This window comes from Myotis myotis, unplaced genomic scaffold (assembly GCF_014108235.1).
Source record: "Myotis myotis isolate mMyoMyo1 unplaced genomic scaffold, mMyoMyo1.p scaffold_m19_p_13, whole genome shotgun sequence".
Taxonomy (NCBI): domain Eukaryota; kingdom Metazoa; phylum Chordata; class Mammalia; order Chiroptera; family Vespertilionidae; genus Myotis; species Myotis myotis.
Window position 1 is genome coordinate 3779562 of NW_023416317.1, and position 12406 is coordinate 3791967.

Sequence of the window (12406 nt, forward strand, 5' to 3'; positions counted from 1 at the left end):
AGCATTGAGAATAAATTGATTTTCTTAAGGAAAAAAAGCTCGATATCTTGTAATTTTTAGCAAATTATAAATCATATTTTTGCCAAATACTTGCTATGTTCAAATGTTTTCCCAAAGCCTCTGTTTGTCCTAAGATATTCAGATCATTCTCTTGACACATCTGTTCTGTTAGCTATTCCTACTTAATTTTTCTCTTTTCCAATGGTTTACCTTTCTAATGCTACCAGAAATTCATTAGATAGTGCCTTTATGTGAGAACCATGCACTCTCCAATGTCTTTTCAGTAGCTTCATAAAATCCTCACATTTTTTGTAGGATTTGCAATGCAATTTTCCATCAGTACGCTTTGTGTTTCTGTAGTGTTTTCAGATGTTTATAAGCAGGAGAGAGTGACTAAGGAGTATGGTGAGGTGAGAAGAGATAAAGTGGGTTAAGAAGGGAGTGTTGTATGAAAGCAGAATAATTTTATAATTGATCAATCTTGAGTAACTCTTCAAATTCCAACAATGTTTACAATTCAAAATGGTGGGGAATTGGGTAATAAATACCTGCATAATGGGATACCCTGTACTAAATACATGTACTAATGCAACTTCAATTTCTACTGATTCCTGGTTTGTTTTCATATAGATATATGTTCCAGCCTAAGTTTTCTTTCCTTATGTCAATACACCCTATGCTTTCAAGACCTAAAAGATAAATTTATGAAAAAAAAATTCCTCCCCTCCCCCTGTGTATACCTCACAGGCATTATTCAAACATCCTGTTTTTCAGTATTCCCATGTTCACTATTAAGTGTATTACAAACATCAGGACTTAGAACCACTTTCTACATCTTTGGAAACTTCCCTGACCTTTGTAGCTGGTTACTAATCAAGAGAACAAAGAGCTTTCTCTCTTTCTTTTTTAAATGTATAACTGGGTTTGTGCTTTGGATTAATTCTTAGTTGAATTACTTACATTTCATTTCTTCTCCAAATGTGTAATCCAAGCAGTAATGCTTCGGTCTGTTTGATGGTATTAATAATATTGGTCTGTTTTGACTTAAAGGTCTTATTTGAAGAAACTCTAAGAAGGCATTTTAATAACAAGCTAGGTTCTTAAGTACTGTTTTGTTTACCAAGACAGCTTGACTTTGACTTGCGGATACTTGTTAAAGGATGGGCCTGGTGAGCGCCAGGCCACCGCCAGACGACTTAACAATTAGGTCTTGGTTCTCATGCTTTCCCATCTTCCAGGATAAACAAGGACTTCCTTGGTGGCTTGGAATCAGCTATAAAGGAATTGGCCAGTATGACTTACAAGATAAAGTGAAACCTCGGAAAGTAAGTGTGAATCGCTTCCGACTCCTCCTCGGAGCACCTTGAGCTGTTCTAGGGCTGGGAGCGTTGCTTTAAGGGGCACAGAACAGTCTTGGGCAAAATCATTGGTTAGTGAAGCGGTGGGTTCCGGGAAGGCTCCGGTTGCGCGTGAAGTGTGTGTACAGAGGTGAACTCTGATCACAACCTAGTTCACAAGTGCATGCAAGGAGGTTTCTGTCTGAAGTTAGGATGAACAGGATGATGCCATTTCTTTTATTAATTTATATATGCACATAGATACAGATACATATTTAACTGGGCGGCTAAACAGACGGATTAATTGTAAAGACATATGAAGCCAAAATTTCTGGTGCCATTACCTCGAAGTAATGTGGTTATGAGTGATCTTTTTAATGCTCTTGCTATTTTTGCTTATCTTTGTCTCCCAATTTTCCATGTATGTTTTTTGTAAAGAAAAGTAAGTTATGCGCTGTTTCGTAAAGGGCCACATTCTGTCTGGTGTGGGTTTTCCAGAGCTAATAAGTGACATTATTTTCAGTTTGAAATTGGATGATGAAGCTGTTTCTCTCGGCCCAAGCACAAGCAGACAGTACGTGCTTGCCTGGGTGAGAGCTGGTGAGTGCGTATGGGTAACGTCGGCTACCCGGCCTGTCGGTATCCTAAGGACTCAAAGGCTTACCCGCGCCTTTATGCAAGTGTCCTTTCAGCTTCCACCCCTGCTCACAGTCTTCCTTGCAGTTGAGAGAATAAGTAAAGCTTATTTTCTCCCCATTTGATGGTGGTGAAACTGACGCAGACAACACAAAAGGGTGGGCGGGGCCACCACAGCCCTCCCATGCCTGGCCAGCTCGCCGATCAGACTGGTTGGGCACTGAGGCTTATCCAAAAGTATCAGTACAAGTATTAGGGCATTATTTTACACCCGAGATCCGTCCGAGGGAGGGGCAGTAAGAGGGCATGTGTGTAATCAGACAAACAGGACGTTGTCTCTGTAAGCCCTGTGACCAAGATCAAGGGAAGTAAGGACTCCTTGAAAGTTCGCTTCTAAGTCCAAATTAGAAAAGAGGGGGCCGTATACTTTTTTCAAAATCATTTTTATGTACACTTATATATTTTAATTTTTCCCCAAAGTTATAAATATTCATTGTAGAAGAACCAGAAAAAGCAAACACTGCAGAAACAGGCCAGTGAGGGCAGGAAGTCCTTCTCGGTCCCCGGGACCCCCGTGATGGCCAGTGTCAAAGGCGTGTGTAGATGGTTCATGTGCACTTTCTCAGTGTGTGTGCTGAGCTTTTGCAGCGGAAAAGAAAGCTGGCTGCGCACGGACATGCTCCGTCTTGTTTCTTCAGGCCTCTTTTCCCTCTTTGTACCGCACCAAGCGTTCCATTATGAGGAAGCATCATGTAGTTCACCAGCTCCCTCTCGATGCCTGTTACGGTGTTCCCATTGCGGGAGGGTGGGCTGGAGCTGAATCCCAGCCAAGGAAACAACCAACCCCCATATTTTATAAGATCAAATGATGACCAATCATGTCTTCTTAAGGTAGGCCTCAGTTGTGCTAATATATTTTTTGCTAACTTATTTCTCCCTTTAATTTTACTTTAAGAAATAACATGCGGCCCTAGCCGGCTTGGCTCAGTGGATAGAGCATCAGCCTACGGACTGAAGGGTCGCAGTTTCGATTCCAGTTAAGGGCACATGCCTCGTTTGTGGGCTCGGTCCCCAGTAGGGGGCGTGCAGGAGGCCGCCGATCAATGATTCTCTCTCATCATTGATGTTTCTACCTCTCTCTCCCTCTCCCTCCCTCTCTGAAATCAATAAAAATATATCCAAAAAAAACAAAAAGAAATAGCATGCAGGAGTCTTACTGGTTTTCAAAACTTGCGTGTAAAATGTAACTTCAGTTGGCTCCCAAGTCATTTCGTAGCTAATGTGGCTGATGAAGTTGAGCCTCCCGCCGCCTGCACACGCTTCCCCTGAACACAGCCAGCCTCCCCCCCCCCCCCGCCCCCAATAACGGGACCGGAATGTGCACAGTGAACAGTGCAGTTGGTCTGCTCATGAGCCACAGGCCTTTCTTGCCTTTCACAGTTTCGTAGAAATGGGTCAATACTGTGTGACACTGATCCTAATCAGGTGTGCTTATTCATTCCAGAGTCTAGACGGGGGTCAGAAGCCACTTCCTCTTTTCGGTTTGCAGAGTTTTCCTGTTTCACTTACAAGACAAACCATGTAGCTCAACCCTAAACGTGCCATCTTGTGTTCATCACTGTCTTGCCTTCCCCTTCTTGGTTACTTAAGCCGTGTCCGCTCCGTGACATTGTTTGCCTCCTTTCTTCCTGTTAAACCTGACAATGGGCTTGGCTTTCGTATCTTTATTTCTCCACAGCCCGGCAATTTAAGGGCTTATTGAAGGGAGGCTGTTTTACGAGTCCCTGCCCTGGCCCAGTTGGCACAGATGAAAAATGCATCCCTTAAAGAGTGTAAGAGCAGACTCATAGAAAAAGGTCGCGCTCCAGCTGTTTGCATGGACCTGTGCGCAGCCAGTTACCAATGGCCCAGCGTGAATGAAGGTCAAATTGGCCAACTCGAATGAAACAAAGGCTGGAATGGGAGGCCTTGGACATGCTCAGCCTCTTGAACCACATGCCTGCCATAATTATATGGGGTGAAACAGGCCAGAAGGAGGGAGATTTACCAATAACAAGAGATGCCAAAGGGCTGTTTTGAAAAAGGGTTGGTCCAAATCCACAGGCTGAGTCCTGTGTCCTTTCCACATAATGTCTGTCCGTTCTAGCCGGAGTGTGGGGGCCTGTGTTTGTCTTCCCTCCGAGAACGCCAGCAGGTGCCCTTCATGTATTTTGACTGTCAGGCCTTTGCCAGTCATGGGCCAAGCTGCCTTCAGTTCTGTAGTAGACTGTTGAAGGGAAGAGTTTGGGGAGCAGCCCAAAGCCTGTCTCTGATGTCTATTTGCTGGGTAACCTTGGACACGTTGCTGACTCTCTCTTTAAACGCAGTTTCCTCATCTGCACAATGGTAATGCCACCAAACGCCCAGGGTGGTTATAAGAATGAGGTGAGATTACTCAGCCATCACTCAGTAACCAGTAGTTGTTAGCGAGGGAGAGAGACACAGAGAAGGAAGGAGGAACATTCTTGGATCACTGTTTGGATAGACGATGACCCAACATTGCTACAGACCCACAGCCCTTAAGCTCCACCACTGGGCCACCCTCAAAGTTTTTGTTTTCAGAGGCTGGTAAGCACTCTGCCTCTCCCAGTTCATTAGCAACAATGCCCTACTGCATGATGCAAATTAAGAGAAAATTTAAAAATTTTAAACTACAAACCACAAAAATTCAGGGTATTAAAAATCCAGGTCATAAGCAGTTTTTCTTTTTAATCCTCCCTTTGGGCACAAAATGTGTCACTGTGAACTCTTAGGGAATGTGGAAGCACACCAGGACTCAACTGCATTTCAAATGCAGAACATTTGAACTTAAAAATGATGAAGTTTTTTTTTATTTTTTTTTATATATTTTATTGATTTTTTACAGAGAGGAAGGGAGAGAGATAGAGAGTTAGAAACATCGATGAGAGAGAAACATCGATCAGCTGCCTCCTGCACATCTCCTTCTGGGGATGTGCCCGCAACCCAGGTACATGCCCTTGACCGGAATCGAACCTGGGACCCTTCAGTCCGCAAGCCGAGGCTCTATCCATTGAGCCAAACCGGTTTAGGCTGAAGTTTTACTTTAAAAAGAAAACACGCAGACTTGTATTTCTTCTCGGCTTTTATGGTTCATTCAGCACTTCAAGGAAAATGTCTGTTCTTCACAAGATGCAGACCCGGGGGTCAGTCAGTGGCTGATCAAAGTCACGCCTTGACTACCTTATACCCCCGCAAGGAGTCCCACCTGGGACCAGTCAGCGATGAGGAGTAGAGATGGCATGCCGGTGACGCCGTCAGATGTGGATGCCGCGGTGGGGTAAAATGCTTTTTCAGATTAGTATCTTTCTGCATTATGTCAGGTTGAGAAAGTCTTACAATCGCCCCGGGCATCGCAGGGTGAAGAGAAAAGGTTCTCAGCCTTTAGTTAACTGGTTTTTAAAAAAACTGTTGGTATAAAAAAAAAACACAAAAACCTGTTGGTATATAAAAAAATAAGTAAGTAAAATAAAAATAAAAACTATTGGTATTCCCAAATGCCTAGACCAGTTATGTTAAGTTACAAATGCCTTTCTGTTTCTTTACCGCAAAAGTATAGAGTTCGTTTCACTTAAACTCAGAGTGACTTGCTTGTTTTTCTAAGCAGAGCCATCTCGATCCTTTCTAGCCTCCCCTTGACTTTCTACAACTGCCGCCTCACCAGGGCCTCCGCTAGGAGACCGCTTCTAACGCTGCTCAAATGCTAGGTGAGGCTCCCCATAGGAGGGGAGGCGTGCTGTCCGGCTCACTTTCTGCATCAACACAAAATCCAGTGCAGTGTGGAGGGGAAAACTGAGTCACCACATGGCAACGGGAGACCTGTCCATCCTGTTTGTAAAGTGTGTAATTAAGCTTCAGCCACACCAATAACCAATCTGATGGTTACAACTTTCTGCAGACTCAGTGGGTGGAGAACTCAAATCCTGAAGCTTGGATTTGAAGTGCGAGCTAGCCCTGCACTCCTGCTTACAGGCTGGCTGACCTGGAGCTGTTACTCAACCTTTCTGGGCTTTTATTTTCTCAACTGTCCAGTTCAGATCATTCTGTCTACTACATGTACCCCAAAGATCATTCCGAGGACACAGCGAGCCAGTGAATTCCTTCACTCAGCAGACATTGTCCGTTCACACATGCTCTATAGAAACTTTACTGGGCAGCAGTTAATCACAGGTAGGATTTTAAGCAGCTCTTCCAAATCAAGGAACTCTCAGAGAATGGGTCAGACATTGGCAAGTATCCATTCCATTTCAAAACCAGCAGGCAAATTGGAAGAATCCAAGGCAAGCAGCCATATTTTTCATAAAGTCACCAAGTCGAATTGCAAGGGGGCTGGAGAGTGCAGGCTCCAGGTGACCATGGCAAGGCCTGACTCAAGGTGTTCTGTTACTAGGAGGAAAGAAGAACATCCTGGCTGGTGTGGGTCAGTGGTTAGAGTGTCGTCCCACACACAGAAGGGTCATGGGTTTGATTTCTGGTCAGATTTATACTCGGGTTGCAAATGAGTTTCTCTTTCTCTCATCAACTAAAAAGACATACTCTCAAGTAAGGATTAGAGAAGAAGGCAGAAAAATCGATTCTGAGGGAGATAACTAGTTTTTGTCCCACTGTATTGGTTCCTTTGAAGTAACAAGAAATAAAGACAAGTATGCATTTTGAGTAGTTTCTGATGGAAATTAACGAGATGAGTGGAGGACAGGGTGTGTTGGGGAAGGCCGCTCTGAGAAAGGTGACGTTCCAATTGAGACCTGAAGGGTGAGGAGCCGGGCTTGTGGGGAACGGGTTTGTGTGTCCCCGTCAGAGAATAGTGTACACGGAGGGGCAGGAGGGAGGCCACTGTAGCCAGAGCTCAGCGGGGAAGTGTTCCCCACGGAGCTGAGAGGGTGTTTGAGGAAGAGCAGCGCCTGCTGGACAGGCAAAGCCATTAGGTTTCATTATGTCTTTTCCCTTGTAGTTCCCGGCATTTACCAAATGGCTGAATTGTTGGCACATAGAGAAAGCTCTTTGATAGGGCTGACTCGTCCAAAGGCAGAGAAACCAAACAGTGCCCACGGCATTGTGAAGACTTGTTCTGTGAAGGGGCACACACAGTAAGGTTTCTCCGTGTGTGCTTATGACTAAAGATTGGTTTCATTTTTTTAAAATATATTTTTATTGATTTCAGAGAGGAAGGGAGATGAAGAGATAGAAACATCAATGATGAGAGAGAATCATTGATCGGCATGCACTACAACCCGGGCATGTGCCCTGATGGGGAATTGAACCGTGACCTCCTGGTCCATAGGTCGATGCTCAACCAACCACTGAGCCACACCGGCCGGGCAAGATTGCTTTCATTTTAAATCATTCCACCTTCTGGAACAAATTTCTAGCAAGACAGTGCAATGTACCAATTTTATTTTTTTCAAAAAAAAAAATTACTGGGGCCATTCTGTTTGCAAGGGCCCCAAGCTAGTACTTTATATTCTTTATCTTTTTTAAGGAAAAAGCCAAGTTCCTGTCATCAAGGACCTGACAGTCTATCTGGAAAGACAGAATTATGTTCAAAACTAGGGATATAGTTAAAAATATAATAACCAGACTAGGTACCAACCCGTGAGAGGGGATGCCATGCTGGTGCCCGGAGCAGCCGGTCCACTCTGGCTGCATCAGGTGCCCATGAGGAGTGCTCCGAGGCGCCTCTGCACAGGAAGCCCTGACCTCAGCCCCAGGCGAGAGGTTCAGCCACAGGAAACCTGGGGGGGGGAGAGCATCCTCCTAGACGGTCAGGGTTTAATGTGATACATTTCCTGATACCAGAACTTCATCTTCAAAATTACAGAACTTTACTCCTTGCATGTAAGATGGGAAGTTTTGTGTAAGGAATGAATGACATCACCTGTGAAGAAGTAATTTTCACCCCTGGAGTGTGTACCATTTGGGTGTTTAGGGAACTCGAGTTTGGCATCCCTGGCACTTCCAGCAGGGCCTCTTCTGGTCTGATGAGGTGTTGTTTTTAGAGCAAAAAGCTTATCTCCCTCAGCAATACACTCCCCTGACCAGCGCACAGGCACATCACCAACTTACCCTCTGCGGCAGCTTTCTCATCTCTGCTCTTGGGACATGTGGGGCCAGGGTTCTGTCCCAGGCGGGGTGATGCTCCACAGCATCCCCAGCGTCCCCACAAGATGCTCATGGCACCTGCCTCCAGCATCATAACCAAGATGTCCCAGACCACTCCAGACGTCCTGGGGTGGAGGGGTGGCGAGGGATGCAAAGTCATTATTGGTGGAGAACTGCTGGTCTAAGTGAAATGCGAGGGACTCAGAGTCCATTTTCCTTCCTGTGAGGTAGAACTGGGAGTTACTGCTTTTTTCTTTCTTTCTTTTTTTGTTGACACACAAATGTCCATAGAGCGCTCTTCCCGGTGAGAAAGGTCGGGTGGCGGCTGTGGTGAGGCACTGGCGGTTTGGAGCCTGGTTGCCTGGCTGGGAATCCCGGATCTGCCCCTGTTTAGGGATGTGACTTGGCCAGTTTGCTGAAGCCTGTGTGAGCCTCAGTTTTCTCTTGTAAAATGGAACTACAAGTAGTACCTCCCCATCCAGCTGTTGGGAAGATGCCATCTCAGTCACATAAACATTGATGGACAGAAAGATGGCTGGGTGGGTAGAGGGAGGTCAATTTGGTTTTCTCAACGCCTATAATCTGGCAAAATTCTATTTTTGTGGTACTTCAGGAGGCAAGCCAGGTCCACTAGCTGGCTCATGAACAGCATATTCATCAAATGTAACCTTTTTTTTAATGAAAAAAGAATAAATCAATGATACCATGATTTGTTTCTTCGGGTCCCTGCAGAGGGTGGCCCTGTGTGAGTCATTGATGTCAGTCACACACTACAGCTGTGACCAGCCGAGATCTAGTCACTTCTAGGTGGATTTGCAGTTAAATGATTAGCCTGTGTTACAAGTGCTATTGCAGTGGAACCTCAGTTCTCGGAACGTCTCCCATCTCCAACGATCCGCTTCTCAACCTGACAAGCCTTCCATGCTGATCCCTGTACGATCAGTGACTCATCTCTCGGTGACAAAGGAGAGAAGGCGAGAATCAGTCAGTTCACTGCTGTTACAATCTCAGGAGAGTGTGCTGTGAACATTTTCGTGGTATTTTTTGCTTTTGTTGCTGCTTACAATGATTGTTAAATTTTCATTTTTTACTGTACATTTCCTTTCCTTTTTGTTAAATTTTCATTGACATTTCATGTCCTTTTTGTTTTTAAAGTGTTTATAGATTAAACAGTACATTAGACATGTACGGTATATAAGAAAGGTTAAATCTTTTGAGGGTCTGGAACGGATTAATTCAATTTACTTTATTTCTAATGGGAAAAAAACAATTTGGTTTTGCAAAAGCTTTCTAGAACGAATTAACCCTGAGAAATGAGGTTCCATTGTATATGTATTTTGTAAAAGCCTCAGTGACATCTCTCCTGTCCTTGCCTAGTGTTAACCCTTTGGGTGGTGTCTACTTTCAGTTTGTCAAGGTTCAAAAAGACACTCTGATCCGTTCTGTCCAAAGGCTTTTTCTCAGTCTTTCAAAACCCAGGAGGTCCCTGTGGCCGGCGGCAGGTGCACTCAGCATTGCTGCACCTGCCGGGGCACGTTCCGCACTGAGCACAGAGACCGGAGGGAGGTGGCGTCCCCCTGGGGCGGAGGCGTGCCTTGACCACCCCCCCTCCTCTGTGACCTCCATGGTGCGGGATCAGTGAACACATTTCCTACCTAGAGGGTGTGTTCAGAAACCACTGATAAAATCAACAGAAATACCGCAGTTTTTACAGAAACTCACAGAATTGGAAGCCTGAGTGACACAGGTGTGTCAACAAATAACTTGGCTGTTGCTCACCAGCGGAAAGGCAGCTTTGGGATCCAGAAGCTGCTTCTCGTTCTATGCCTGCTACTGAGTGGCTGCCTCCATCTGCAGAAGGGCATGCTCAAATTCGGGGACTGGCTGAGGGCCTTCGAACAGTGCAAGTAGCTTTGTCACCTACCAAACATCTACTCTGAGCCAAGCACTGGGCTAAGTGTCTCATGAGCATAAGCTCACTGGACCTTCCAACAACCCTCTGAGGCAGGCGCTGTTGGTCCCACTTTACAGATAAGGAAACTGAGACTCAGGAAACTTAAGCACTTGCCAAATAAAATACAAGTGGTGGGCCGGCCAGCGTGGCTCAGGGGTTGAGTGTTGACCTATGAACCAGGAGGTCACAGTTCGATCCCCGTCAGGGCATATGCCCCGGTTGCAGCTCAATCGCCAGTGTGGGGGCGTGTAGGAGGCAGCCAATCAATGGTGTTCTCTCATCATTGATGTTTCTATCGCACTCTCCCTCTCCCTTCCTCTCTGAAATCAACAAAAATATATTTATTTTTTTAAAAAACACGAGTGGTGGAACCGGAATGCAAACCAAGGCAGTCTGACTGGGTCCCATTGGTTCAGGTAAGCCCCACGAGAGAGGGGACCTGGCCATGATTCGCCAACAAGAACGGAACCGCTCACATAGAAGTCAGACAGAAACATTGGTCGATTCGAGAAGAATGAGTAAATGGTTCCACAAGCCACTATCGCGTGCGTCACTGAGGCTCCTGAAAGTCCTCGTGCTTTCCTGCAGCCTTTCTTTCCAGCTGGACAGTAATTTCAGGTTTAGGGAACCACTGAGATCGTGGGGTGGGAATGGGGAAGAGGTGATTTCTTCTGGTTCTTTAAGTTTACAGTAATTGAGGGTAGATTTCAAGAAAATGGCTTAAACATCCAACCCATGCATTTCATTAAATGAAGTGTAATAATGGGTGGCAAGTTTTTCTGGAACCATCAACTTCCTTTACACCTGAGGATTATTGTGATTACATGTTGCATAGTTAATAAAAGAAGTAAAATATGACTGGTAATGTAGCTCTCAAATAGGGTTTGACTCTGCTTTGGTTTTGCATCAGTTTTTAAATTTTTTGTTACTTTCTTTTGTAAGGCAGGATGCTTACTGACCTTAGGATGTGTTCTCTTCCTGTTGTAGCTGTTTGATGATCTCTTTGTTAATGTCATTGTTCTTACTGCTCCTCTTTTCCTTTTCCTACCTTTCCTGTCTATTTATTTTGCAGTCTCAAAGTTAATCCCAGCTATTATTTCCTCTGTTGTCATCTACTTCCTTCCTTGGAGGCTGAAGGGCACGATGGATCATTCTAGATGGGTGTAGGTTAGAAAGAAAGTTGGACGACCTAACATGTAGCTTTATTTCTGTCATATAATATTTCCACCATAGATTCCCAAAAAAGCATAATTTCTAACTTATAGCTACTAGAGAGTGTCAAAGAAACAGTAATAAATACTAACAAATGGTTGTTATTATGCTTGTTGAATGATCACTTTATAAAGCAGTCTAGTTTCATACTCTTACCTTTGTGTTGCAAGGCAAACAAAACTCATTTTTTTTCTTTTAGATCTCTGAGAATGGTAATTTTGGCTTGGACTAAATATTGTGTTCAATTTTAATATGAAAATTTCAAATGTGTGTGCATATACACACATGTGCATAAATAATATATATAATAATCTTGTCCTACCCTAAGACATTATGCCTGGTAATAGTCCTACCCTATATGGGCACCAACTGTTACACATGATAGAAGGTCGGTTCCTTCGCCTTCGAGCTCTCGCCTCTTTCCTCGAATGCAGCATGGTCTCTTTGGGCCCTCACACTCCCGGTGATTGAGAGTGCTGCCTACTGCATGAGCGTTTCTCAGTGGGGCGGCCACACCGTCAGGTCAGCTGGGGGGTGTTTCTTTGTCCAGTTTCCCCTTTTCCTTCCATTGGTCTGAAATCTCCTTATGATTTTGACGGGGGCTGTGGAGGGGCTCTGATTTATCCTTTAAGGGAAACAGTGGCAGAAAGCAAGGGAATGAAAATGAGTTAGCTGCCTGCTGTGTGCCGGCGCTGCCCGGGGAGTGCTGACTGGGTGATCGACCGTCCAGTAAATGAACCATCCGCCTCAGCTCCATTGCCGTTTGCCACTCCATCTGCCTTTCTGAGATCAGGAGCACAAATGTCATATAAAGGCACAAGGAAGAATGATTTCAGAAATTTCCAAAGAACAGCTAGCCTGTCTCCAGCTGCCAGCTGGCTCTAGGGCGGCTACAGCCAGAAGTATTTTCCTCACGCCCCAATCATTGATAATCATAATGATAATAGTGTCTAAAATAGAGGCCTCTGAATGCTTAGGAGGGGGACATGCGCTCTTGCATAAAGTAGACTGGCCTGTGTTCGTTTTATGTAAGCATACTGCTTTAATTTGAGAAATGTTCATTTCTTTTAATTTTTAAAAAAATACAGTGCTAAGAAAATGCCAGCACCTA

General features: G+C 44.8%; 1 protein-coding gene across 7 annotated transcripts in view; it reads left to right on the plus strand.

Annotated features, from left to right (window-relative positions):
* The window catches only part of FRMD4B (FERM domain containing 4B), a 290264-nt gene that overhangs the window by 253910 nt on the left and 23948 nt on the right, over positions 1–12406 (plus strand). For 6 of the 7 annotated variants that reach the window (XM_036331595.1, XM_036331592.1, XM_036331589.1 and 3 more), the window contains one exon: positions 1239–1325. The exons of the other annotated variant lie outside the window; for it this stretch is intronic. In XM_036331595.1, the coding sequence (XP_036187488.1) occupies positions 1239–1325 (87 nt within the window). The remainder of the gene's footprint in view (positions 1–1238; positions 1326–12406) is intronic. 7 annotated transcript variants of the gene reach the window in all.